The following is a 27,123-nucleotide window of genomic DNA, read 5'->3' as shown; positions in this document are numbered from 1 at the left end:
CTTCTCACCCTCTCTGGACAACCTATTCAGGGCTCGGTTACTGCACAGGGAAGAAATTTATCCCGTGTTCAGGTGGAATTCCTGGGCATCTGTTCCCCAGTCACGTGCAAACACACTAGGACAACCGACTGGCAGTTTCAGCTTGGGTTTGTCTTAATTTCTTTCAATTGGCATTAAAAGGATTGCACCCTCTGGAACAAGTCATCCATGACACCTATACAAATAATTTATCATCCATCTACATCATTTACAGCTGTACAGAACAAACTTGGACTCACAGCCCACACTCCAGCCCAGCTCTAAGCCTTTGGGATTTTTGAGCATTTTCTTGGTGTGAACAAACTCCACAGTGAAGCCCCGAAGAGGCAGAGGGGTGCAGGTCACCCCTTAAACCCCCCATTAACCCAACAACAGCTGCTTGTGCAGGGGTTTCCTGATGAGCCTGTCACCCTCCTGCCTCCCTTCAGGGACAGAATGTTTGCTGCCCAAGTCTGGCACAGGTGAGCAACAAAAATGTTTGGGCAGTGAGGTGAAAACACGATCTCTGCTGGGCTGTGAGACATCTCCAAGATAAATATTGCTGCTGTCAGCTCCCCTGGCTCCACAGGACAGCCAGCACCACCTGCCATGGATCTTCCTCACTCGTCCTGAACAGAGGAGCTCAGAGCTTTCCCCTGACTTGTGCTGAAAGTGAAAGCTCAGTCCTGCAGCATGGCTGTGCCCTTGGCAGGGGCTGTCACCCATGGTCACACTGTCACAGACAGGGCATGGCTGTGCCCTTGGCAGGGGCTGTCACCCATGGTCACACTGTCACTGGCAGGGCATGGCTGTGCCCTTGGCAGGGTCTGTCACTCATGGTCACACTGTCACAGGGCATGGCTGTGCCCTTGGCAGAGGCTGTCACCCATGGTAACACTGTCACTGGCAGGGCATGGCTGAGCCCTTGGCAGGGGCTGTCACCCATGGTCACACTGTCACTGGCAGGGCATGGCTGTGCCCTTGGCAAGGGCTGTCACCCATGGTCACACTGTCACTGGCAGGGCACAGCTGTGTGCCCTCTGAGCCTTCCACCTCTGCTGGGGCAGCTCTTCACACCACTGCCATTTAAGTCACCATGGGTGGCTTTTAGTGTGTTTTGTTTTCCCATTCCCTCTGTGCTGACCCCATGTCAGAACTCACACCTCCTTTTCCTGTTTCCTTCACTGCATGACTCCAGCAAAAGTGTTGATGGGCAGCAGCAGAGACTTGGGCAGGTACTTGACAAGCCCCACATCTTCTGTTTCGTGAGGGCTGAATTTCATAGTCCTGGTCTTCTGCAGGCAGTAGCTGGGCTCGAGGCAGGGAGACACCTCCAGGCTGGAAGAGCACAGAACACATTTAATGCATGTTCAGAGCTGATCTCCGAGCAAACCCCAGCTCTCTGCACTGCCTGCTGGGGGAGGGCTCTCCCACTGTGGGGCACAGCTGCTTTTATGCTTTTTCCACCTGGGTTTGACTGCAGAGATGACCTGCTGTATGTCAGTGTTTGACACAAACCCAAGGTGCTGATCCTGGTTCAGTGACTCAGGAATTCATAGTTTGTTGGACCTTGAACCATCAGCACATCCCATATCACTGCAGCTGGCACATTATTCCTGGCCATTTCCACAGGGCTGGGTCCTCTCCCCCACCTGCACCTGCTGAAGACCCCCAGGTGAGGGATGCAGTCAGTGCAGAGAGCATCAGCATCATGATATAATTCATAAACCAGGAGATCTAAGCTCTGTTTGTCCCTGGAGGTGCCCGTTTTTCTACTGGTTCAAGGACAGCACTTTTTGTGCAAAGAACCATTTTATTGCTCACACCATCACAAATGTAGGGGAGCCCCAGTGTGCTTTCCCTGGAGAAGGAACACGGGTTTTTTGTCATGGATGAGGATCAGGGTTCCCTGGAAGGCAGGAGGAAGGCAGGGCAGGTGTGCAGAGCCCCCCATCCTGGGGTTCTCACCCGATCACGTCCCTGTAGGTTCTCCTGCTGTCCTTGTCCAGCCGCACCGTGAAGGGTCTCTGCTCTGGGCTCCTGATCTTGATATTCCGTGTTTTGAACCTGTGTGCCACAGCCTGAAGAGGGAGAGGAGGGGGAGCCTGCTGAGGGTGTCCCTCCCCTCCCCGGGCTGCGTGCTGGGTGTGACAAGGACAGAAAATGACATTTCTCTGGTTTTCTTTCTTAACCTCTGATGTGACACAAAATGAATCCTTCCTCAGAATTCAGAACCTGGCCATGTTTTGAAAGGACAGATTTTCCAAACTGGCAGTCCCTGCACAGCCCCTGCTGTGAGTTTGGGATGTCTGCTGTGGGCTGTGGTCTGTTCTTCGTGGCCATGGAATGTCTCTGTGGGCAGTGGGGCTGCAGCACCTCAGTATTCCCAAAATCCAGGTGAAAATGAGCAGAATGTGCCGGCTAAAACCACCAGCTGGGAGCCAGAGGCCCAAACGACCTAGGCACACTAATGTTTAATGCCACCCAAACTGCAGTGGCACATTACCATGGGAATTCCTCTGGCAGCTACTGAAACTCTCAAGTAAAACAAAAAGGACAGAAGTCGAAATTTCAGTTCCCTGAACTCTAACAAATTCACCTCTGTGTGCTGATAAAGATTTGGTGAAGTACCTGCTCCTCGTTAATGCTTTGTTGAATTATTTTTTGTGATCTCTGGTGGGATTAACACAGCACTGCAGCTGAAGGTGTGGAACTCATGGAGTTGATGGCAGAATATAGACCCTGCCCTGGACCCAAGTGGGGCCAAGATTTATTTCTCCACTTTGTCCCTGTGGTCACAGGGTAACCCCAGCAGCAGCTGAGGCATTCAGGGGTTCCTGAGAAAGGATTCAGTGTGGCACAGACCAGCAGAGAGGGCATTGACCAGCAGGGAGGGCAATGACCAGCAGGGAGGGCAATGACCAGCAGGGAGGGCAATGACCAACAGGGAGAGCACTGACCAGCAGGGAGGGAATCTGGGGCTTTGGCCCACACATCTGGACTTTTCCATGGAAAATAATTACTAATCACCCTCTGAGCAGGGTGGCCCCAGCGCTTTCTCCTCCTCCAGGGCTCCCCTTTCCCCGCTGCTGGAAGGGATTCTGGCCCCTGAGGATCCCACAGTACTCACTGAGAACGAGCGTCCTGCCAGGTTGTTGATCCTGATGATTTCAGTGATGGTCACGCTCAGGCAGCCCAGGTCTGTGACACAAGCAGAGGGTTGGTCTGGGCCATGGCACAAGCTCAGCTCAGCCCCACATTTGGGTGCACTGACTATGGGCACAGGAGTCCAGCAGGCTCCACGGGCAAAGGAATTGTCTGGGATCATGCTCGGGGTGGAAACTCAGAGGCTGTGTTTTGAAAGAGGAAGGCTGGAGCAGAGGGAAGATGCTTAAATCCTGTCTGAGCCTCAGGCATGTCATTCCTGAGAAAGCCCCAACCAGATCATGTGGACTGCAATATTCCTGTCACTGATCCCACCCCGCAGCCCAGACACAGCTGGCACCAAGGGCTGCAGCCAGATTTACTCCATGGAGCAAGCAAAGCAGGAAGATCCCACCTTCAGCCTCCTCGGCAGGGATGGCTTTCATCAGCAGGCCTGAGGAGCGCAGGGACAGGGCCAGCTCCTTCTGTCGGTCACTCAGCACAACCTGTGGGCAAGGGGCAGTGTCCTGGCAGTGTCCTGGCAGGGGCTGGGCGTGGGGGGCTGGGGACAGCTTGTCACAAATACAGGGTGAGCTAACAGGGTCACCACAGCCTCTCTGTCCTTGCCTGGAGAGCAATTCCAGACAAAGAGGGAGGGTCAAACTCCTTTCAGGAGATGTGTGCCCTGCTGGGCATCCCTGGGAGCAGAGACATTCAGGGTGCAGGGAGCCCCCCTCACCTTCCTGTAGGTCACTGTGAGGTCGATGCCAGGGCCATCCAGGGCGCTTTTCTTCTTGGTTGTGCTCAGCTCTGTGAGGAAGGAACCAGGTGGGATTGAATTTCCCTCAACCCACCTGTGGTCAGCAGAGAGGGATCCTGCCATGGGCTGAGCCACCCCAGTGTCACACAGAAGTGGCCTTCTGTCACACTTTGTCTCCTCTGTCAGTGGGATGGGCTCACTGCAGGCTCTGTGCCCAGCTTCAGGGACAAATATCCATTGGATTGGACACCAGAGTGCACTGATGGAGGAGCTGGATGGGGCTTCTGGAACAGTCCAGCCTTCAAGTGCTCTTGTTCCATCCCTGGCAGCTCGAGGAACTGGATTTCTTACAGGAAAAACATCTGGCTGTGAAGCTCAGCTTGTCTTCTCAACTAAATCAGGACTCTGGTCCAACTCCCAAGTGCCCTGGAGCCAACCAAAGGCAGACCACCAACCCTGGCTGAGCCCAGGAGCCAGCAGGGCTTCCATACAGCCTGGTTTCCTGGACCCAGGGGGACATGGAGGCATTTAGGGAAGTCTGGTCTGGAACAAGGAATATTGCCCATGCCCTGGAGCTCTGCAGGCTGAGGGATGGCATGGGTGGGATGTGGGGATGGCAGGAGCCCTGTCCAGGCTGGGGCTGGTGGGACACACACACCTCTGTGGGAAGGGCTGTCCTGCACCTGGGTCAGCAGCTCTGTCAGGAACACATCCTCAGCTGGGTCCTGTGCTGGGTCCTGGAACAGCACCTGAAAGAGGAACCTCCCTGAGAGGAACATCTCTGACAGAACATACCTGAGAGGAACATCTCTGACAGAACATCCCTGACAGAACTTCCCTGAGAGGATCATCCCTGACAGGAACATCTCTGAGAGGAACCGCCCTGACAGAACATCCCTGACAGAACATCCCCGAGTGGAACATCCCTGACAGGAACACCCTTGAGAGGAACACCCCTGACAGAACTTCCCTAAGAGGATCATCCCTGACAGGAACATCTCCTCTGTCTCCCTGAGGTGTCACACGAGGCTTTTTGCTTCTCCAGAACAGCCAAGGTGGAGCTGGAATCTTTTCATGGCATTCTGGGATGGGGGAACTGCCCTGGCTCTGCTTCCTGAGCTCCAGGAGTGTGGCCAGCCTTGCCAGGAGCCCCAGCCGAGCCACAGGCAGTGTCCCCTGCCACTGGATGTCACTGTGCCCTCAGAGATGAGCCAGCTGCCAGCCACACGCCCACATCACCGGGAGCATTCCCCCGGGCCAGGCTGAGATGTTGCTGAGCTTCAGGGGACACAGTTTCTCTCTGATCCAACCTAAATCTCCAGGTCGCTCCAGCCCTATGGATTATTTTCTTTTCATGGGTTTGTGTTGGGCAAGGTGTGAAGAGCAGGGCCTGGAGAAGCTCTGCCAGGCTCTCCTGGCCCCACAGCCAGCTCCTGTGTGACTTGGCTCACACCTGTGGGCAGCTTCCTGCAACCAGAGAGGAACAGGGCTGTCCTGAGCCAGAAGGGAGAACAGGGACAGTGTTTGTGGCCAAGGCAGCCTCACACCCTGCAGCACAGGAGAGCAGCTCAGGAGCCTCTGTCTGAAAACCACATCTGGAGCCAGCTCCTCATCCCCTGCCTGAATCACCCACCCTCTCACTGCCAGGTCTTACCTGGAGGAGAGAAAGAGGAATAAAATTTCACTAGGAAATCCAAATGCCCAGCCACAAGCCGAGGCCCAGGTGCTCCAAGGACTGGCAGGCTGTGGGCTATTGATGAAGTCGTGGGGATGGAATTACCAAAGGAATTACCAAAGCTCTTTGCAAGCCCTGTGCCAGTTTGCTCAGGCAGGGGCTCCTCCTGTGCTGCAACAGGTGCCACAGTGGCTGTGGGCAGATTAAAAGGAGCTCTGTGCATCATCCTGAGCTTTGGAGGGGCTCAGGGAGGAGAGGGTTAATGCTGTATGCCAAATTTAACACTTCTTTGCTCTCCTATCAAATACCAGGCCTCGCTCTGATACCATTTCAGAGCAAAGCTGGCAGGAAATCAATCAAATGGTGCTGCAGGAAACCCTGCAAAGCCCCTGCAGGTACAGGGAGCTTTTGGCAAAGCTGTTCAGCAAAGCCCTGTTTGCTCCCAGCATCTGAAGCAGGAGTACCAGGGCTCCTGAGCACCCCAAACCCAGCAGAGCAGGAAATCTGTGACCCTGTGGGGAATTTCAAGGCTCCCTTTGCTGAGCTGAGATCCTGAAATGGCCCTGGCAGGATCACCGGCTCCAGCTGAGCTGAGCTCCAGGGACTCCAGCTCTAGGAGCTGGCAGGGAGGGATGGGCTGAGGGGAAAGAGGATCCAGGCTTAGATCTGCTGGGAGCCCCCAGACCCCGCTGGCTCTGCACAGCTCTGGCAGCCCTTGCAGGGCCCCTGAAGGCCGGGGGCTGTGCCACCCACCTTGACAGAGTGCACCTGGAAGCAGACGGGCTGGGTGCCCATGCGGGCGTAGTAGGCGATGACATCGGTGAGGAACAGGTCGGTCACCAGGGCCCTGCTTGGTGATGATGGCTGGGGGGCAAATCACAGGTTGGGTCAGCCTCTGCCACTTCTCAGAAACCCTGCCACAAAGTCTCACACCTTCCTGGGCACAGAGTGAGGGATGAGCTGTCCTCTGGCCTCGCCAATCACATGGAGTGGGAGCTGAGCCCACCTCTCAGCCCTGTTTGTGTAGGCTGCCAATGCTGGCTCAAACTGCCGGGAAATGAGAGCTGGGGGGATTTCAGCAAAAGTTTTCTTTCTTGAAATCTGCCATTTCCTGTCCCCTGGTCAAAAAACCCATCACAGCAAATGGCTCTTTTGGTCTGGGGCTGTGTCAGACATGGGCACCTCCTGGCCGGGCCCTGGGGAGGGTTTGCAGGAGAAGATCCCAGTCTGGGGATGGAGAGCCCTGCAGGGCCCCGGGGAGGGTTTGCAGGAGAAGATCCCAGTCTGGGGATGGAGAGCCCTGCAGGGCCCTGGGGAGGGTTTGCAGGAGAAAATCTCAGTCTGGGGATGGAGAGCCCTGCAGGGCACTGGGGAGGGTTTGCAGGAGAAGATCTCAGCCTGGGGATGGAGAGCCCTGCAGGGCACAGACCCCTCCTCAGGTGCTGGCGGTGTTTTTGGGAAATGGGGAGGTTTTCCTCATACCATGTTGGCCAGCTTGGGGATCATGTGACACAGGGTGTTGATGTTGCTCTCGTACCAGGGATCAGCCCTGCCCAGGTACCCGGCCACCTCACACAGCTCCTCGGGGTCAGCCTGGTCCTGCAGGGGAAACACAGCTCACAGTCCCTCCAGCCTGGGGATTGGCTGCTTTTCCTGGGCTTGTATGGAGCAAAACATGAAGAGAAGGTCCTGGAGAGCCCCTTCCAGCCCTAAATTCAGCTCCTGTGGGACTTGGCTCACACTCATGGGAAGCTTCCTGCAGCCAAAGAGGAACAGGGGAGCTCCCCATGTCAGGAGCCATGAGGAGGTTGAGAGACCTGTGAGATTCCCCCATTCCTTCACTTTCCCTGCTCCACTTCCATGAGGAATCAAAAGAGGGAATACTGATCTTTTTAACAGCCTGTTTGTCAGGGATCACAGACAGCTCTGGACCAGCTTAAAATACCCTAAATGCAATTGTTTCTTTACCTCTGTCTCAAGGCTGTGTGAGGGGAAGGGATGTGCCTGACATAACCCACAAGTAGAGACTCACAGACCTAAAAGCAGAGCCATGGCCAAGGAGGCAAAGCCCTCAATGAGCAGCAACTGCTTCCCCTCAGCACCTGGGAGATGGGAAAAGCAGCAGCCCTTGGCTAAACCTCACAGAATCCTCCTGCAGCTGAGGCCTGAAGGCAGAACTGAAGGAGCTGTGACTCCAAACTGAGCCCAGCAGCTCAGGCTCCCACCCTCCTTGTTCGGGATCCAGGGCAGGAACGGCGGGAGTTCCTGGATCCCCCTGCTCTTCCCCCAGACGCCATCCCAGGCGCTGCCCGGCACTGACCGCAGCAGCCGCGGGGCGGGGCTGCCCCGGCAGCACAGGGATGTGGTAGAGCTGCAGGTTCAGCCTGGGCGTCAGGAACACTCGCCGGGCTTCCCGTTTCCTGAAATGAAAAATGAGATGTCCCGAAGGGAAGGGGCAGAACGTGGCTCCTGGGCAAGGCTGGGCAGTGCCAGGACGCTGTGGCTGCTCTGCCACGTGCCTCCCTCGCTGCCTCCCTTCCCAGGATATGCCCTGGGCTCCCAAATCGAGCGAGGGGAGGTGATGGGGAGCGTCAGAGAGGATTTTGTCAGGGCCTGGTGTCCCTGTGCACCCAGCTCTGCTCGCCAGGCTGCCCACACTGTTACCCACCCCCACCCCACCCCTGGGGAAGCAGCCGGCTGGGAAATGGCTTCTCTGTAGAGTTTTCCCCTTTGGTATGGAATAACACCTTGCTTCGTTTGTTGTTGGTTTAACCGAGCCCACGGACAGAGGGGAGGACTCGCTGTGTGCATCTCCTGGGCCAGGAGAGCCGCCGGTGGCGGCGGGGTGCGCTCGGGGAACAGCCGGGACCCAGCCCGGCCCAGGGAGCGCCGAACCAAGCCCGTCCCCAGCCACCCCGGCTGCGCCAGCAGCCCCAAGGACAAAGCAGCCACCCTGCCCTACTGTCCCCCAGAGCCCCAGGTACCTGAGGGAGTGGAAGGCTTGTGCCAGGCGGCCCAGGATGCGATCGTCCCCCAGCAGCACCACGCGGGCGGTGTGCAGCCTCTGGAGCGAGGGCTCCGGGGACATTCCTGCCCTCCTGGGCAGCTTCCCGGGGGGCTTCCCCCCGGGGACATTGCTGCCAGCCTGCAACAAGGCCACGCTCTCCAGCGGGGACAGCTTCTTCTTGATGCCGCCCTTCCTGTGGAGCCGGGAGCGCTCGGGGTCCGCGGGGCAGGGGCCGCAGGGCTCGTCCTGCGCGGGCAGGTCCCGCTCGATGCCGCTGTCCGTGGACAGCACGGAGAAGCGGCTCTGCCCGCAGCAGCCGCAGTCCGCGAGCATGTCCTGCATCTCGAGGGTGTCCAGGTCCTGCCCGAGGCAGTCGGGCTCGCAGCTCTGCGACAGCGGGCGGAGGAACAGCACCAGCTCCTTCCCTGCGGGCACAGAGCGGCTTCAGGCTCAGCCCTGTCCTCCCCAGCTTCTCCCCTCCCAGGGACACCGTAGAGCTGAGACCTGCACCAGTGGCTCCAAGGGCAGTCAGCCCTTCAGCCCACTTCCCACTGAGAGAGCTCAGTCCTAGAATCCCAAACTGGTCTGGGTTGGAAGGAACCTGGAAGTTCATCTTGTTGCCATCCCCTGCCATGGGCAGGGACACCTTCCAACAGAGCTGAGCTCCATCCAGCCTGGCCTTGGACACTGCCAGGGGTCCAGGGGCAGCCACAACAAAGTCAGGCACTCTGGGCACATCCTGCTGCAGCCCCAGCAGCTTCACCCCTTCATGCCCCAAATCCCCTGGCCTGGCCCCAGCAGCCCCCAGGAAGGAAGGAGGGCTGGAGCAGCCAGCACAAATCTCCACGAGCCTGGCCTTGAGACAATGGTTCCAAAACCCCCAAGGGTCAGGGCTAAGCGACCCCTGTGGGACAGGACCCCCAGGCTCAGACCCCACCCAGCTCCCTCCAGCTGGGGGCACTCACAGAGCTGCTCATCTTCTGTCCACAGGTGGAAGCTGATGCTGGGGTTGGGCAGAGGGGTCCCCTGCAGCCCTTCCTGGGGAGCATTCCCTGGGGAAACAAAGATGCTTGGAGCACATGGGAGCATTTCCCTGCACAGGATCACGAGCCCCCAGTGATGAGCGCTGGCCGAGGCAGCCCTGGGGCTCTCCCACTCCAGCGCTTCTGGGAGATGTGAGGCTGTGAGGCTCTGCTCTCACAAACTGAGCCCTCATGAAGTGTCTACACCATTGGTGGGAGGGAGAAATGAAAAGGGGGAAACTGAGGCACGGGCAAGAGTGAAGGACCTTGCTTTGCAGCCAGCAGAGGGACTGCAGAATAAATTCCTCTATCACTGTGCTTCCAATGTACATGGTGATCTGAACTCTGGTCCCACCAGCACTGGCTCTTTTTAACCTCTGAGAGCTCTATGGCAGTAGTGGGACAATTTAACAATCACTGCCCCCAAAAGGTGAGTCTTACCCACCTCACCTCCCCAAAAGGTGATGATCCCACCCCTCCCCCCACCCCCAAAAGTTGATGGTTGGTCCCATACCCCTCACCACCCCCAAAAGGTGCTGGTCCCACGCCCCTCCAGGCACCACTGGCTGCTCCTCGCAAAATCCTGCACTGGGACACCCTCCAGCCTTCTGGGGAGGGGGCTGGAACACAGGAAATAGCCAGCAGAGGAACCATGACCCCATTTCCCTCTGGCTACCCCAGATCTGTGAAGAATTGGGATTTTGTTATACTTTGTGTAGCTCCAGTGGCACCAGGCTGGAACAGAGCACGGCAAGGATGGCAGGAGATGGCAGTGCCACCGTCCAGCACATCAGAAAAATATTTGGGCAGGAAGAGACCTTAAAGACCATCCAGTCCCACAATTCCTAAATCAGCAGCAGGAATTTCCATTGTCCCCTTCCTCAGTGACAAATCTACCTTCCAGGGCCAGTCCTCCCTGCTGGCCATGGGGTCACTGCAGGGAGCCTGATGCTGCTGCTAAAGGGGGTGGCAGGGACACAGTGGGGACACGAGGGTCCCTGTCCCAGTGGGAATGTCTGGCTGGGGCTCACCTGCAGGCGAGGAGCCCAGGAGGCCGTGGTAGATCCTCTCCAGCCGCGCCGTGTGCTGGCCCCGGTCCCAGCCGCCCTCGCTGCCCGCGCCCTCCACGGCCGCCACCACCTGCTGGAACCAGTGCTCCACCTCCCCTGGGGGCAAGGCCTGTTGGGAGAGGGGCTGTGAGCACCTGGAAACAGGGAATGATCCCGGGGCAGAAAGGGCAAATGAGTCCTGCAAAAATTGCAGGAAGCAAAAATTGCTTCCTAGGGGACACAAATGTCCTCTTGTCCCCAGGACAGATGCTGGCTGTGCTGGCTGCTTAAAGCTCCTCTTCTGGCAGCTTTGCAGCTGATGGGCACCGTGTCCCTTGGGGCATCCTTAGCAGTGCTGGCACTTGGGATGACTCCTGGGGGTTGAGGACAGCAGGCACACAAAGGCGTCCCTGCAGTGGAAAGTGCCGAGAGCCCCAGCAAAGTTTTGGAGCAGACATTTGTGTTACTGTGGCCCCACAGCTCCTTCCAGGAGGTCTTGGAGAAAATGGATTGAAACCTTTCCCCTGAGAGGTTCTTTCAGTGCCCAGGGGCTCCCAGAGGAGATAACAGAGGCTCTGCTTCAGCTTAGCTGGGCAAAACCAACACTTAGACTAAAGGTTCCAAACTCTGGCTCTGCTGTAGCCACTGATTTCCATTTGAAGGATGTTTGGATTCAACCCCAGCCCCTCTGGTGCTGCTGGGGCTGGAGATCAGTGCTGAGGAGCTGGGGGGTTTCTCCACTTGCCAAAACACCTTTTGCTTCTCCAAGGTGTCCAGCCAGAGCAGGAGCAATGGAAAAGCACCGGAGGAGCTGCTGCATTACCTGGAGTCGGGCCCTGAGGCCATGGGTGTCGCAGGTGTCACCCAGGGCTGCCTGCAGGGCGTGGGTGACCACGCAGCTCATGCAGCCCTGGGGGCTCTGGGACACCTGGGCTGCCTCGGTGTCAGTGACCAGGACATTGCAGATGGCTTCAGGCAGCAGCTCTGGGTCAGCAAAGATGAAAATCCTGGGTGGGGGAACAGGGTGGGGAAAGGAGGAGATGCAGATTCACATCACCAACATCAGGGCTGGCAGGAGCAGCTCGCGTCTCACTTTTTCCATTGTTGCTGTTGGTATTCCCCTTTTTCACCTGTCTCCCCACCAAGGGAACCTCCCTGCCTCCCAAAATAACTTGGGACACAGGAGGGGTGTGGCCTCCCAGTGCAAACTTTTGGTGAGGTACTGGGTGTCACCCAGCTGCGTCCCCCAAGACCACGTGGTTTAAGCCCAGGTTGTCTGTTCCAACCAGGACTAATTCTGAATGTTGGAAAAGGACAGGTTTCCCTAAGAGAACACAAGATAAAAACACTAAACCCTCCTGAGAGGCAGCACTCACTTCTCCTGGTAAGGGAACGGGGCGCTCGGCAGGCTCTGCTCGGAGATGACCATTCTTTGGTACAGGGTTCCTGGGAAGGGCAGAAACACAGAGTGGGAGCAGCAGGAATAGTGCAGCTCTCGGGGCAGCAGGGCTGCTCCCAGGTGTAGAGGCTGAGGTGGCTCTGCCAAGTTGGGGAACACCCACTGAGATGAGGTTAAACAACCAAGAACTGGGCCAGAGCTAAAAACAGCCAAGGACAAAGATAGGCCTGGCTCCAGAAAAAGAAACCCCTTCTATTCTGGGATGATTTCCTGTGTTTCCCTTCCTTTGTTTAGGGCATTATGGGCTTGGGAGTGGAGTTGGAGGCAGGAGGAAGAGCTCTGTCCCCAGGGCCACATGGGGACGGTGTTTGGGGCTTCTGAGGAGCACCAGGGATCTCTGGATCAGGAGAAAGGCACTTCCCCCTCCTCTGCCAGGGGTGATGATCCATCCACCTGCCCTGGCCCAGGGACAATCCCCCTGTGAATCTCGTGGTGCTCTGAAGGGAGCCCTGCTGGAGATCCCCTCTCTCCTGTACCAAAAATCAGGGCAGGTAAAGGTGCCCCTTGGAGCCCCAGCCAAAGCAGTGCTAGGGAGGAGTGATTGGGGTGGTGGGGATGGGCTGAGGCTCCCCAGAATGGCACCAAAATTCCCCACCAGGTTTCTCCTGTTTCACCTCCCCCTCACAGAGTGTCTGCACCTTGCTCTGCTCTAAAGGATTGCTTTGAAAAGCTCCTATCAAAGAAAACTTTAACCAGAAGAACTTCAATGAGAACAGAGAAAAAGAACACTGAGGAAAAAGAAACTAGGTGTCCTTGGGTTTGCTTTCTCCACAGGGTGCTCCCTGCAGCCACCACTGACAGCTCAGGGCCCATGGGGCTGGTTTAGAGCTGGTTTTCTTCAGGCCACCCCTCAAGGGCCCAGCCCTTCCTGGTGGCAGGCTGGGTCAGGCAGGGCACCCCCTTACCTGGGGCTGTCCTCTCCACCTGCAGCCTGCTGGCATAGTCCAGCCCAATGGTGCAGAAGGGCTTGGGCAGGGTCAGCAGCCTCTTGCAGAAGTCATAAACCCTGGCACAGAGCTCGTCAGGGATGCAGGGAGCCTGCAGGGGGACAGGGAGATGACAGGCAGTGATACCAAATCTGGGGATCAGGCTGGGAGGGCACCAAATTCACTATGGATTTAAATGCAAAACATGGAGCAGAACCGGGTCCTGTCATGGTTTGGGAACCTCCAGCAGTACACACTGGAGATTTGGGACACTTTTTTTGCCAAGTTGTGGCTGTCTGCACCATCAGGCACTGAAAGGTCTCCAGAGAAGGGGTCAGGTGGAAGCACCTGGCATTCTGTGTGTCACAGGGACATGGGAAATGCACCTGAGGCTTTGCTGCTTCTGAGTGGCTGTTCCAGGTTGTGAGTGGCCTCTCCTGTGGCCCCTGATGTCCCTGGCTGCTGCCCCAGTGAGCCCAGGGCAGGCTGGTGTGTCAAGGTGCAGCTCACCTGTATCAGGGTGTACATCAGCGTGTGCAGCAGTGGGATGATGTAGTGCCAGAGGTCCCCTCGCTCTGCCTGTGGGAGCAGAGGGCAGGGAAAGCACAGTCAGGTCCTGGCAGGACACTGCCTCAGGGCAGGAGCAGCCCCAGAGCCCTCAGGGTGTGCCAGGCTCTGTCTCTGTGCATGGGAATTCATCCTGGCTTAGGGGGTGATCCCTGAGTCAGGGTTGGCTTTGGGATCCCTCCTCAGGCTTTTAGGGGGGCAGGATGTCCCTGGGGAGGGGCACAGGGGATGGTGGGAGGGGGTGAGCACAGTTTCTAACTGATGAGCTCATTCAGGAGCTCCTTTCCACTCCCATGAGAACACAAAACCTCCGGGAAAATCCTGTCTTGAGTTTGGTGGGGGTGGGAGCAGAGAGAGCAGGGAGGTGTTCCCATCCTGTGTCCCCATCCATGGGAATCCAAGGGATGCTCCAGCCCCTCCCTGCAGCCTGGCCTGGCTCTAACAACAGCTTCAGCATTGGGAATGCACCTGGATAAACCTGGGAAAGAGATTCCCACCCCAAAGATAATTCTGTCCCCTTTCCTCAGGGCTGCTGAGCTGATGGGTCTGAGTTAAATGGAGCTGATGGCAGCAGAGCCTGAGAAAACACCAATAAAATGAATTGCAGGGAACTGCTGAGTTGGTATCAGCCCTGGAGGAACTCAGCCATGAAATTGCTAAATTATCATCCCTGCATGGTGCTGATGGCTCAGAGCTGCTGAGGAGTGAACAAAACCCACAAAAGCCCCAAGTGACAGGGATTTCCTGGAAAAGCTTCAGGGAGAGGAAGGGAATTACAGAGCAGGAGGGATGACACCCCTCCTGGGACAGGGAAGAGAAGAGTGATAGAGTGATAACAGCTAGAGGGGAGGACTGACCTGGCTTCTGCAGAGGAAAACAGCCCTCAAACCTCAGGGAGAATCCCTGAATCCATGGCCAAGGGTGTTCCTGTTTGGATTTGTGAAAATCACTGGATAAAAATCCCTCCCTGAGGCACTGATGGAAGCTGAACTGCCACAGCATGAGAGAGAGTCTACAAATAACCCCAGAGCTGCTTCAGAGGCTGGGACTGGGATCACTGCTGGATGTTCACAGCACTGAGTGGGATCAGGGCTGGGCTGGGCACTGGGGTTGGAATCACTGCTGGGTGCTCAGTGGTGGGTGTGTGCACAGAGACCTGGGCTGGGCTGGCACAGCTCTGGAGTCCTGAGGGAGGTGACAGGCTCAGCAGGGCTGCTCCAGCCTCCCAGGTCAAAGGAGAAATAGCAAAGATGCAGAGAATAGCCCAGGGGGGTTTCTGGACAGGGGACAAGGAGTGTGGGCTCAGCTGTGAGGTGAGGAGGAGCAGGAGGGGAATGAGGGATCTGGGTAAACTGAGGCAGGCTCAGAAGAAAGCAAAGGTGCTGTTTCTCCACGACACATCCCCAGCCCACAGGCCAGCTCACACCAGGATGCAGAGGCTGCTGCAGGTTTGTACCAGAGCAGAAGACGACGAGAGAAATCAATGAAAGCAGAACCCATCACAGGTTCATCACCGATGGCTCCAGGGCAGGGTTGGGTGGGGTGGAAATGAGAGATGTGGGGGAGGAATTTCCGCTCTACCTGAGGCCGCAGAGGGTGGGGTGGGGGAAGTTTGGGGTGGTTGGGAGGCTTTAGCAGTGGGAGGGCTGCCTGCCGTGGGCTGCTGTGCAGGGAGGAGCCAGGCGGGTTCCTGCCTGGCTCACGGTCTCTTCAGAAACAAAGCTTGGCCCCTGAGCATCGGCTGGGACAAACCCTTGTGTCCCGCAGGGTTTTTCACTCTGTGCTGAGCCCCAGTGCCCAGCCAGGCCCCACTGCCCTAAAACCCCTGTTTGGGATGGAGTTGAGTCCATCCCTGTGCCTCCCCCAGCCCCAGCACAGAGGGGCCAGCCCTGCACTCAGGGCACATCTCGGAGGTGGCACTGCCCTCTCTGAGGTGGCACTCACCCTTTCCAGCTCCTTCACCAGGATCCTGACCAGCACACAGCTGGTGCTGGGATTCTGGTCGATTTTCTTATGCAGGGTCCAGCGCAGCATTCCTGCAAAGGGAGAGCCAGAGAAGGTCAGGCCACCAGGGGAGGGATCCAGATGAGCTTTCCCAGGAGAACCAGGGACCTGAGCACTGGAGTCCAAAAATGCCCTCTGGGATGCTGCTCTGACATCACTAAGAGTTAAACCAGCCTCCTCTGCCCTCTGCAAGTGCAGCTCCTGCCTTAGTCTGGAGACAGCATTGGTGTAAATTGGTGTAAATTCTGGGAAACCCTTGGGAAAGGCTCCTGGAGACCCTAGGGCTGGGTGCTGGAGCAAAGCAAGGATGTGAAGTTTGTTTTCAGTTCCTCTGTTGTGCAGTTTGTGCCCAGCTGCTTTCCTCACCAGCCCCAAGGAATTTGGGATCCTGCTGGTCCCGGCACTGGTCCCTGGCTGCCAACAGCTCACCCTCAGAGCAGGGATCACAAAACCTCTCAGCCCTGAGGATGCTCTGCTCATTCCAGGCAAAATCAAATTTAATTAACTGTAAAATATCCTGTGTGCTCCAAGGAAAATCAATGTTTCAAATTTCATTAGTTTTCCCCAGGCTGCAAGAGTTTCATCCCCCAAACCCATAACACAGAGGAACCAAGGGATTCTTCAGGGACGAGCTGGGCAGGGCATGGCAGGGGAATGTTCGCGTGAGAGGGAGAGGGAGACTCCAGCTCGGGGCTCCGTGAGATTCCAGCTCCCGGCTCCGTGAGATTCCAGCTCGGGGCTCCGTGAGATTCCAGCTCGGGGCTCCGTGAGATTCCAGCTCCCTGGGGCTCTGCACTTGTGTCCCAGCTTAATGCATGGCCCAGGGTGAGGAAGGCTGTGCAGGGGTGACAGAGGCTGCAGGGGGTGACAGCCAAGAGGGGTGACAGAGGATGCAGGGGCTGTGCAGGGGTTACAGGCAAGAGGGGTGACAGTCACACAGGGTGACAGAGGCTGCAGGGGGTTACAGGCAAGAGGGGTGACAGAGGCTGCAGGGGGTGCAGGGGGTGACAGGCACACAGGGTGACAGAGGCTGCAGGGGGTGACAGGCACACAGGGTGACAGAGGCTGCAGGGGGTGCAGGGGGTGACAGGCACACAGGGTGACAGAGGCTGCAGGGCCTGTGCAGGGGGTGACAGAGGCTGCTGGGGCACGGATGCAGCTGATGAAGGATTTGGCACCTCCGGGAGAGGGTCAGGAAGGGCAAATGAGTGAAACCACCGTGTCCCCAGCCGGCTCTGAGAGGGGAGCGGGGTGTTGGGGCGGCAGTGCCAGAGGAGCCCGGGCAGTGCCAGAGGAGCCCGGGCAATGCCAAAGGAACCCGGGCAGTGCCAGAGGAGCCCGGGCAGTGCCAGCAGAGCCCGGGCAGTGCCAGAGGAACCCGGGCAGTGCCAAAGGAACCCGGGCAGTGCCAGAGGAGCCGGGGCAGTGCCAAAGGAACCCGGGCAGTGCCAGCAGAGCCCGGGCAGTGCCAGCGGAGCCCGGGCAGTGCCAAAGGAACCCGGGCAGTGCCAGCAGAGCCCGGGCAGTGCCAGAGGAGCCCGGGCAGTGCCAGCAGAGCCCGGGCAGTGCCAGAGGAGTCCGGGCAGTGCCAGAGGAGCCCGGGCAGTGCCAGTGGAGCCCGGGCAGTGCCAGCGGAGCCCGGGCAGTGCCAGAGGAGCCCGGGCAGTGCCAGTGGAGCCCGGGCAGTGCCAGCGGAGCCCGGGCAGTGCCAGTGGAGCCCGGGCAGTGCCAGAGGAGTCCGGGCAGTGCCAAAGGAGCCCGGGCAGTGCCAGCAGAGCCCGGGCAGTGCCAGAGGAGCCCGGGCAGTGCCAGAGGAGCCCGGGCAGTGCCAGAGGAGCCCGGGCAGTGCCAGCAGAGCCCGGGCAGTGCCAGAGGAGTCCGGGCAGTGCCAGAGGAGCCCGGGCAGTGCCAGTGGAGCCCGGGCAGTGCCAGCGGAGCCCGGGCAGTGCCAGAGGAGCCCGGGCAGTGCCAGTGGAGCCCGGGCAGTGCCAGAGGAGTCCGGGCAGTGCCAGAGGAGCCCGGGCAGTGCCAGAGGAGTCCGGGCAGTGCCAGAGGAGCCCGGGCAGTGCCAGCAGAGCCCGGGCAGTGCCAGAGGAGCCCGGGCAATGCCAAAGGAACCCGGGCAGTGCCAGCGGAGCCCGGGCAGTGCCAGAGGAGCCCGGGCAGTGCCAGCAGCTCTCTTACCTCGGTCGCTGTGGCAGGAGGGGTGGTGCCCGTCCAGCTCTCGCAGCAATGCCCGCACCCGCCGCAGGATGTCCGACTCCACCTCTGCAAGGGACAACGGGGACGTGAGCAGGGCCAGCACTCCCAGGAGCCAGGGCACCCAGCCCGGGGGTGGGCAGGGGGACAGAACCCTCCAGAGGAGCATTGGGAACACTGAGCTATGCCCAAGCCACCGGAGCAGCTCGGGAGTGCCACCCCACGGACTGGCGGCCCTGGAGCCAAACTGGGGAGCAAAGTGGCCCTGCAGGGACGTGTGGCAGAGGAGCTCTGCAGAGGACAGCTGATGTCTGAGCCGTGAGAGCCTTCCTCTCCCGCCCCCGCAATAAAAATCTCACATTAAATAGAGAAAGGAACAAAACTGAACTGAAATTAAAAACCCAGAACCCAGCAAATGGGAATTATGCCATAAAGGACTATTTGAAATTTCCTGCTCTTTTCCTTTGTGTTTGTAATCACCAGGGGAAGCTTTTCCTGAGCACTGATATCAATCCTGTCCTCTCCTCTTGAATCAAAGCAACCCCAGTGCTGAGGGTCCCTCATGGGGAGCAGAGTAAAGTATTTGACCCAGCACAAACAAGAGGCACTTTGATCTAAAAACAGAAAAAAAACAAAAAATAAACCAAAAAAAACCCAAAAAAAACGCCACCTCAGCAACAAACAGCAGTGGTTTAGAAATGAAATAAAACCTTTCAGCATGACATCCTGACCCTGGGAGATCAACAGCATGTCTGAAACAGCATGAAAATGGAAATGGGGGTAAATGGACCAAAATACACAAATAATAATAATAACACTAAAATATAAAACTACTTTAAAACTCAAATGTTTTGTCAGATCTGAGTGCCCCACGCTCAGCAAAGCTTTAGGCTGCCCCTGCACTGCTTTGTGCCTCATTTCCCATCTTCCAGCAGCACCTGCCAATGCCTTGGAAAGCATCCAGGTGTTTGAAGAGAGGAAAATTGAGGTGTAAGAGGTGGGGGAGGGTTTATTCATTGGCTCCCCTCCCCAGGGGCCTCAGCATTACCCACCTGAGTTGTCCATGGCCGGGCTGAGGCTGCAGCTCGTGGGGGACTGCACAGAACTCCTCACAGCACTCAGGCATGGCCTCGGATCCGGGACTGTGCCTGCAGAAAATGGGGACACACTCGGTCAGGTGGGGGTGGAGATCCGGGCCAGAATGAACCTTGGGAGAGCACAAAGTCACCAGCACCCCGTGGGGCAGAGGCAGAGCCCTAAGGGGGAGCACAGGCTGTGTTTGGGGCAGAAATCCCCAGGTCAAAGCTGATCCCATCAGGATATTTGGCCCCCAAGGCCTCCTGCAGCAAGGAGCTCCCCAGGGATGAGAGGCAGCACCACCGAAAAGGGCAGGATTGGGATCCTCATCCTCCCACGATTTAAGAAATGTCCAATTTAAGTCAAACTGAGTCTGAAATTCAAGGTTCATCTCCGAATAAAAATAGGGGGGAAAGCCTGAATTTCCATGATTTAAGATTTTTTCTGTTTAATTTGAAGAATTAGGGCCAAACTCCACCCAGGTAGTTCCTAAATCTGTAAATCTCCATCACCAAATCAACAACTCTGCAGCTGCAGCTGGAGGAGGAGAGGGGGGGACAGGTGTGGGAGTGTTGCTGCCATGCATCACTCGAGCCCCTGAGCACTCGGAGCCCGCAGAACCCCTGTGGGCTCTGTTCCTGCCCCTGGGGCTGCACCCCGTGTGCCAGTCCCCTGGCACCGGCACTGCCCATCCAGGCTCCCAGAGTGCTGAGTCCCTGGGCAGAGCGGTGGGCACAGCCAGGAACGGGATGTGCCCGCTGGAACGCCAGTCTGGGACACAGGAGGACCTCAACCAGCCCTCCTCATTTCCCAATTCCCAGATCGCCCCATGAATCCCTGGCTGCAGAAGGAAGGGGATGGCTCTCCTAATCCCTGCAGCGTGGCACAGGGAGGAGGCTGGCACTGCCAGTCCAGGGCTCAGCTCCTGCTGGGAAAGCCCCGGGAGACCCCCGGCCCTGCCCTCGGGCTCCTCTCGGCTGCGCTGCCGGAGGAAGCAGCAGCTAAATGCGGCTGAAGGTGTCGGTGGCTTCCCACATCCGCATCCTCCTGGCACTGCGGGGGCGGGCGCTGCTGGCCGGCCGGAGCTTCCAAATTTAGCAAAGACCAACGTGAGCTCCGCCTGCCTGAGAAACTCTGGTTCTCGGTTCACCTGCCTGCTCCAAAAGGGCTGCTTGTCCTCCCTGGCAGCAAAGAGCAGCTGGGGCTGAGCCCAAGGTGCACCTGCCTGCTCCCGGTGCTTGGGTCTCCCGGGAAAATTCAACATAAAGTGACAAAAACTGGTCCCCAGCAAGTTCAGAACCCAGTCATGCTGTCCAGGTGAGGACAGACAGGTGTCATGGGAGAAGAGGATGAAACACACGCACAGCAACAGGCTCTGAGGAAGAGTGGGGTCAGGCAGGGTCCTGCCGGGCTCCAGCCACTGGTTCTTCCTCGGCTGAGACCAGCAGAAGAATCCAAATGAGCAGAAATTCCCCCTTTTCCCTGGGAATGCTTTTGATCCAAATGAGCAGAAGTTCCCCCTTTTCCCTGGGAATGCTTTTGACCAGCAGAAGAACCCAAATAAGCAGAAATTCCCACTTTTCATGGAGATGTTTTTGACCAGCACAGGAGCTAAAATGAGCAGAATGTTACCATTTCCCTGGGATGTTTTCTGCCTGCTGTGCTCCCCGAGGCTGAGGGTACAGCTCCATCCCAGATCCCAGCAGGGCAGACAGGGATGATGCCAGCCCAGAGGAAGGGGAGCCCTGGGCACCAGAGCCCCCCACTCCAGCCAGCCTCTCTGTCTGCCACCGCCCTCCTGAAAGGATCCCTGGCACGAGGAATGGGAATTGTCCCCATTTCTGGGGATGGACCCTGCACTGGTCCCAGCACCTGCTGGACTCAGCTCCTTCACCTGGGAACCCCTCCCTGCTCCCCAGAAGGCTGAGAAGGTTCCCTGATCCCCACCAGGAGGATTCTCTGCTCTCTGTCCCCCTCCTCTCCTGGATCTGCTCCCTCCCCTGCAGCAGACATGAGGCACACCTCATCCCATAACCGGGTGTTTTGCTGCCTGCCAGCTCAGCAAGACCAGAGCCTTCTCTGCATTCATCCCACTTCTTTGCAGAGCTGCAAATCTCCACTTCCTCTCTGCAATTCTTAAAATACCCATGGCATCAGCTGGATTTTATTTCTTTTGCAGGGAAAAAAATGAAAGAGGAAGGGCAAGAAGAGAAGTCGCAATTCTCCATTCAGGTTTCAATAATTCTGAGATTCATAGTGAAAAAACCCCTAAATGACCCCAAAGCCACCTTCCCTAAGAGTTTGGGGCAGTTTCGGGGAACACCTGGCTCTATTCTTAAAAACGAGGGACTTGGCAGTGAAAGTGCAGCTCACCCGGGACACTGGCAGATAAATTCACGGGTTAGGGGGAATTGCAGGGTTAAAGGGAATCCTCCTGTTCCAAACTATGGGTGCTGGAGACAGCGAGAGCAGGACCGGGCTGAGCACGGGGCACTGAGCACCCACAAACCCCTTCTCAGCCCCTCCTCTGCAGGGCTCAGCATGGGGACCAGTTTGTGCCACTGCTCTGTCTCAACCCAGCTAATCTGAGGTGAAGTTCTGTCCCTTTTCGGGATCCTCCAGCCTCTGCCTCCCTCTCACCTCTCCATGTCACTGATCACCCCACCAAAGCTCCTTCCTCCTAAGCAGGGAGCCTGTTTGATCGGGCCGAGGTGTGCACAAAGAAATTGTCACTTCCCTCCAGGGTTGTCCCTTCCTAGTCCTTACAGGCAGGGAGGGACACTGAGGACAGCACCCCAAGTGCCCTCTGCTGATCTGAGGGCTGATCACGAGCACCAAAGACATGGTCACCAGGTGGGTTCCAGCAGATCAAACATCACCCTGTTGGCTTTTGGGCATGTCTGGAGGGTCCTGAGCAGCAGCAGGTCACTGTCCCCATAGGGTCATCGGTCCCCACTCAGAGCCCAGGCTGGGCTGCTCTTTGTCCTCCACCAAGGACGATCCACATTCACTCAGCCCTTGTTAGGAACAGTTCATCCCTGCAGGAAAGCACAGCCCCGTACCCACAAAAGGACATTTCCCTCTTAGCCCCGAGGCAGAGGTTGAAGCTGAGCCCTTTGTGAGGTGAACTCACCCCTTTGGGGCGACTGAAAATCCCATTCAGAGGGACGGGGACATGTCCATCCAGGTGAGCCACTTCAGCCCCACCGTGGACAGAAGTGACTCAGGCTGGAAATGTAGGGCTGCACAGGCTCCCCAAAACCCTCCTGCTCTGTCTCAGGCTACCAATACTGACAGAAATCACTAAACCCCTACCCCAACCCCCCGGCCAGGTGAAACACGAGAGGCACAGAAATAGCTGAAGCCACGAAAGAAAACCTAACCCCAAACCCTTGAGTGGTGGGAGCTGGGCTGGCAGCAAAGGAGGCTCTCCTGGGAAGCTCCAGCATGTCCAGGATCCTCTCTCTGCTCCCGGCACACCAAATGTCAGTACCTGGAGCTGGGCTGGCCACAGCCAGCCTGGAGGATGTCCCTGTCCCTGTCTGCCCGAGGACAGCGGTGCCACAGCGGGACATGGAGCACATCCCCTCGCTCTCCCGCAGTTATATTTATCCGCTCCAAAGCCACCTCCCCGCGCCTCCTGCAGCCCGTGTCCAGTTACAAATTCACCGCCCGGGCACCGCTGAGCTTTCCCGGCGCTGTTCATCAGCTCCACCACCGAGAGAGGGAGAAAAGCCGCGCCTCGCCCCGCACAGGAGAGCGGCTCTGCCCTCGCTCCATCCCACCTCGGCCACCGCCCGGCCCCAGCCCTTCCCACCCTGCCGCAGCCGGCCCCGACAAGGAAGGATCGCGCAAATACCATCGGCAGGATGGGCGAGAGCTCCAGCGCCGGAGTCCCGAGGGAGCCGCGGGGAGAGCTCAGCCCGAGGGGACACACGAGCACATGGGCTCCGAGAGTGTCGTCACGGCACGACAAACGGCCTGGGGACAGCCCAAATCCGCCACCCCTTCGTGCCGCCCTCCCCCGCCTGCCCGCGGCTCCTGCAGGCGAGGCTGGTTCTGAAAGCGGCACATCAGAGCCTGGCACGGCTCCCGGCAGCCGCCCAGCCCGGGCTGCCTCCTGCAGCCGGCACGGGATGGGATGGGACAATGGGATGGGATAACGGGATGGGATAACGGGATGGGGTGGGGTGGGAGCCGGAGGGGGATGTGGAAGCTGAAAGGCTGTGTCCCCCAGTCCGCGCTGGGATCTGACATGGCATCCTCTGGGCTGCCCCAAGCTGCAGCTGAGAAATGGTTCCAGCAGCATCCCCTACACCCCTACATCCCTTACATCCCTTGTCCCTTAATCCTTTCCATCCCTCACACCCTCGCCCCAGGCCAGGCTGGAGCTGCAGGGACCCCACCAGAGGCAGACGCTGCATCCTGTTTGCTCCCTCCTCTCAACCCCCGTCTGTCTGCCAGTGCAGCATCCACTGTTTCTGGCCTGGATCCCGAGCCCAGCTGCACAGCCCAGGTAGGGAAGCAGGACTAAGGCAGCTGTCCCTCCTCCAGCCCTCCTGGCTGTCCAGGCCAGGGCAGCTCCAGGATCCCCTACACAACCCTGGCCAAGGATACACAGCGAGGGCAGTGCCTGCTCCTCTCCCTTCCATCAGCTGCCCCAAGGGCTCTCAATTCAAATGAAAACTGGGCAAAACTTTGGGTATGAGACACAAACTCCACAGAAAGATGCCCTGTCTCCTCTCTGGCTCTTTTGGCCATTGCTGGAGGGGACAGACCTGCAGGAGAGCTGTGAGCACCACGTGTGCTGGGGCCCAACCTGAGCCCCACTCCTGCTCTGGTTTCCAGTTTTAACTCCAACCCTGACAGAGCTCTGGCTCCAGACAGCTCTGAGATGAAAGTAGATGCTCTCCCTTGGGCTCTTACTACCAAGGAAGGGAATCTCGATTCCAGACTCAGCTTTCCAGCATCTCTTTAAGGCTCCACTTCCCTGCTGGCTGCTCTGGGAACAGGTCCTGCCAGGGGAGTCTTGCCCTTGGAGGGGGAGAGCATGGGTGGCTCTGGGGGCCAGTTCAGGAATGAAACACCTTCACTGGCACTGCAGTGGGGGTTCACCAGCCCCCCAGGCCTTTGCTGAAGCTGTGGAAGTCCAGCAGCTTCCTGGACACCACCAACTGTTTGGAGACTTCCTTGCCAGCGTCACATTTCATTCTTCCTAAGGAGAGGAAAGAATTTTCCGGAAACAGCAGCTTTTTAGATTTAGCATCTCTTTCCATCCCCAGAGTTGACTTTGGAAAAACAATCACAGGGAAAAAATATGTGTGATTTGAAAGCCACTGCCAGGACTGTGTTCACAAACAGCCCAGGCAAGCACTGTCCACCTGAGAGGAAATAAAAGCAGGGAGAGCTCAGACTTCCAAATGTGGCCAACCTGGAAGTGGCCAGGCTGTTTTCCTGGGGTGGCACAGCTATTTCCAACCTCCCTCAGACCCATTCCCTGGGCATTCCCTCCCCTGGGCAGGGCTGTCACCAGCATGGTCACTGGGACAGAGCTGCAGTCACAGATATCTCTGTGTCACCGGCTGGGACAGAGCACTCTGCTCTGTGCAGAGCCACAGGACTGTCCTCTCCATAGCAGAGGAGCTTCCCCAGCCCTGCTGGGAGCTGCCTCTGGCTGCCACAGTGGAGGGGACCTGGGGAGGGCACAGGTAATCGCCCAGGGGTGGCAGGAAGAGGGTGACCAGAATGACCACAGCCATGCTGTGTGTGGCACCCACCCCTGTGGGCAGCAGGTGACTGGGCAGGGGGTGCTCTCTTGGCACCATGGGGACAGAGTGAAGTGACAGCTGCTGGCAGGGAGGGCACAGAGAAGCCTTTAGCAAGGAAGGGATGAGGGTTTAGGGCTGCACCAGGACAATGAGGTCAAAAAGGGGATTTAATTACAGGGCACAGGCACCAATAGCCCCCTCTGCTTTCAGTGAACACCCCAAAACTCCAGTCTGCCTGAAGAACTCCAGCAGCCTGGCTCTCAATCAAACCCAGCCCAGCACAGATCTCTGACAGCAGCTCCCCTGCCCCCTCCAGGTTTGTGAGGCATGTCACACCTCAGAACAGAGATATGACTCAGCCAGCTCAGCCCCTGCCTTCAGAGCAGCCAGGAGCAGCAGCACAGCTCAGCAGAGCCAGAAAGCAAGAGGGAAAGCAGCCCCTGAGAGCTCCCAGGCCGGGTGGGAGCTGTGCCAGCCTTAGGAGGGCAGGACTTGGCCAAAACAGGGCTCCTCTGGGGTCAGCGCCCTCCGGAGGACTTGGAGCAGAGGAGTCCAAGGGAAAATCAGAGTTTGGGTACCAGGGAGGGGTCCTGCCCACATCCCAGCACATCCAGTGGATGAAGGGTCACTCTGGCGCTGTAACAGCAGCAGCTGTGCCCACAGCTGGGGGAGAGGTGGGAGCCTGAATCCACCTGAGCTGGGGCATAGGGAAAACCCAGCCAGGGGACATCCCTGCCACCCAGGCAGTGACACCACGTCCCAGCAGGGCTGCTCTGAGCTCAAGGGATCCCAGGGGGAGCCCTCTGAACACAGCAGGGAATGTGGGAGCTGCTGCAGTGGGGATGTGCAGGTTGGTGACGGAACAGGAGCTGCTCATGGCCCTTCCATGAGCAGAGATTGACTCACTTGGAGGCAAAGTGAGAAAGCTATGTTTGTGTCACAGAACAACCTGCACAATAAAACCACAGCTGCTGCCTGTGCCCTCTCACCAGGGCCAAGACAAATCTGTGTGATACTCAGAGGTGATAACTCAGTCCTGGAAGCTCAAGGGAGTTTGTTCCTGTGCTCAGGTTTAGTCAAGAGGAAGAATCCCAGAATGGCAGAATAGTTTAGGTTGGAAAAGACCTCCAGGATCACCAAGCCAAAGTTTTCAGTGAAAGATAGAAAGGGAAAAGAGCTGGTGAGCTGCACAGGTACTTGGAGAGCTCCCGTGGGAGGGAGCAGCACCCCAGGGAGGTAAATGGTCATGGTGAGATGGCTCTGAGCAGCCAGAGGATGCGAGGAAAGAACTCAGGGCAGGAGGACTAAGCCCTGCCTGCTGCAGAGTTGGCTCACGTGCACTTGTTTGCAGCTCGGGCCCCCAGCATGCAGATTTTTGCTTCCTTTCTGGATGGGGCCGTGCTCTCTGCTCGTTATCGCCGCTGCCATCGCTCTTTATTGCCCTGTCACTGCTGCTCGGGGCCCCAGGGGACAGCCGAGGCGCCGGGCCAAGGCCGGGGGAGCTGGGCAGCCACACGACCGCACACACAGCCAGTGCCAGCATGTGCATCACCCCGGCCGTGCCAAAACCCCCAGCACAGCCCCCGGCGGTGGCACTGGGCAGGTGACTGTCCCTTGCAGCTGCTGTTCCGCACAGAACAAAGGCAGCCAGCACGAGCTGGAGCCTCAGCAGCCGCCGGGATGGGCTGGAACTCACTCCCTCACCCAGCCGGGCTGTAGGGGCGGCCGAGGGGCCAGAGCAGCAGCGACACCAAAGCCAGCCCGTGTCCTCTCCGGGGCACGGGCAGCAAAATCCCCGCGCTGCTGCTGGAACAAACCCAGCGCCCAGCAGGATCCTGCCGGCTGGCAGGGGAGCTGGCACAAATACTCCTGTAGCAGCACATTCCCGACCTCCTGCACCAGCGCTGCTCCCTCCCCTCGTTCATCCCCAGAAAAGGACTGGCTCTGCCCCCATCCGTGGCCTTCCAGGTTCTGTCAGCCCTGGCATGCAGCGCTCGGGCACAGGATGCCAGTCCCAGCAAAGCGCTCCGCAGTGACAGGGCAGCCCGAGAGCAGCGGGGACAGGGAGAGGGACAGGGACAGGAGTGCCCACGGCCGGAGCCGGCAGATCCGCGCCCCCGGGGCTCTTACCTTGCTCAGGGCGGGCACGGGGGGCCCAGGGGGTCACAGCCCCCCCGAGGGCCCGGCCAGCGCGGGGGGCACAGCAGGGTCCCGCAGGAGAGGGACATCGGGGTGCCGGCGGAGCCCCGGCCGCTCCCGGGCTCTGCAGCCGCTCCAAAGCCTGCAGGGCAGAAAGGGAAGCGCCGAGTTATTTCGAGACAACTTCCTCTTTCGCTGAGAAGTCCCCCCGTGACGGAGCTATCCCCGCGTGGGTCTCTGTCGCCTGGCGCTCCCGGACCGGCGGGAGCAGGGAAGGAGGCTCAGCCCTGCCCTGGGTCCGATCCCCTC

The 27,123-nt window shown here is 58.2% G+C and overlaps 1 protein-coding gene across 3 annotated transcripts; it reads right to left on the bottom strand.

Annotated features, from left to right (window-relative positions):
• Positions 1–287: 287 nt before the first annotated feature.
• Positions 288–27,123, bottom strand: PIK3R6 (phosphoinositide-3-kinase regulatory subunit 6). 3 transcript variants are annotated; one of them, XM_056506057.1, is made up of 20 exons: positions 26,806–27,123; positions 18,883–18,978; positions 17,816–17,899; positions 15,572–15,663; positions 13,571–13,639; positions 13,040–13,172; positions 12,052–12,121; positions 11,499–11,682; positions 10,658–10,805; positions 9,570–9,656; positions 8,582–9,029; positions 7,918–8,017; positions 7,080–7,196; positions 6,351–6,461; positions 4,581–4,671; positions 3,902–3,972; positions 3,578–3,668; positions 3,149–3,219; positions 1,987–2,099; positions 288–1,356 (listed from the first exon to the last, which is right to left on the bottom strand). In XM_056506057.1, the coding sequence occupies exons 2-20, from the start codon at positions 18,893–18,895 to the stop codon at positions 1,200–1,202; spliced, it is 2,250 nt and encodes a 749-aa protein (XP_056362032.1). In that variant the 5' UTR covers positions 18,896–18,978; positions 26,806–27,123; the 3' UTR covers positions 288–1,199. The 3 variants fall into 3 exon arrangements, with proteins under 3 accessions (XP_056362032.1, XP_056362034.1, XP_056362033.1); XM_056506059.1 differs by having other exon boundaries at positions 7,080–7,197; positions 7,946–8,017; positions 26,806–27,108; XM_056506058.1 differs by lacking the exon at positions 26,806–27,123 and adding an exon at positions 22,767–22,844.

The sequence above is a fragment of the Oenanthe melanoleuca genome, chromosome 18, assembly GCF_029582105.1.
Source record: "Oenanthe melanoleuca isolate GR-GAL-2019-014 chromosome 18, OMel1.0, whole genome shotgun sequence".
Lineage (NCBI taxonomy): Eukaryota > Metazoa > Chordata > Aves > Passeriformes > Muscicapidae > Oenanthe > Oenanthe melanoleuca.
This window is presented reverse-complemented; position numbering and strand designations above follow the sequence as displayed.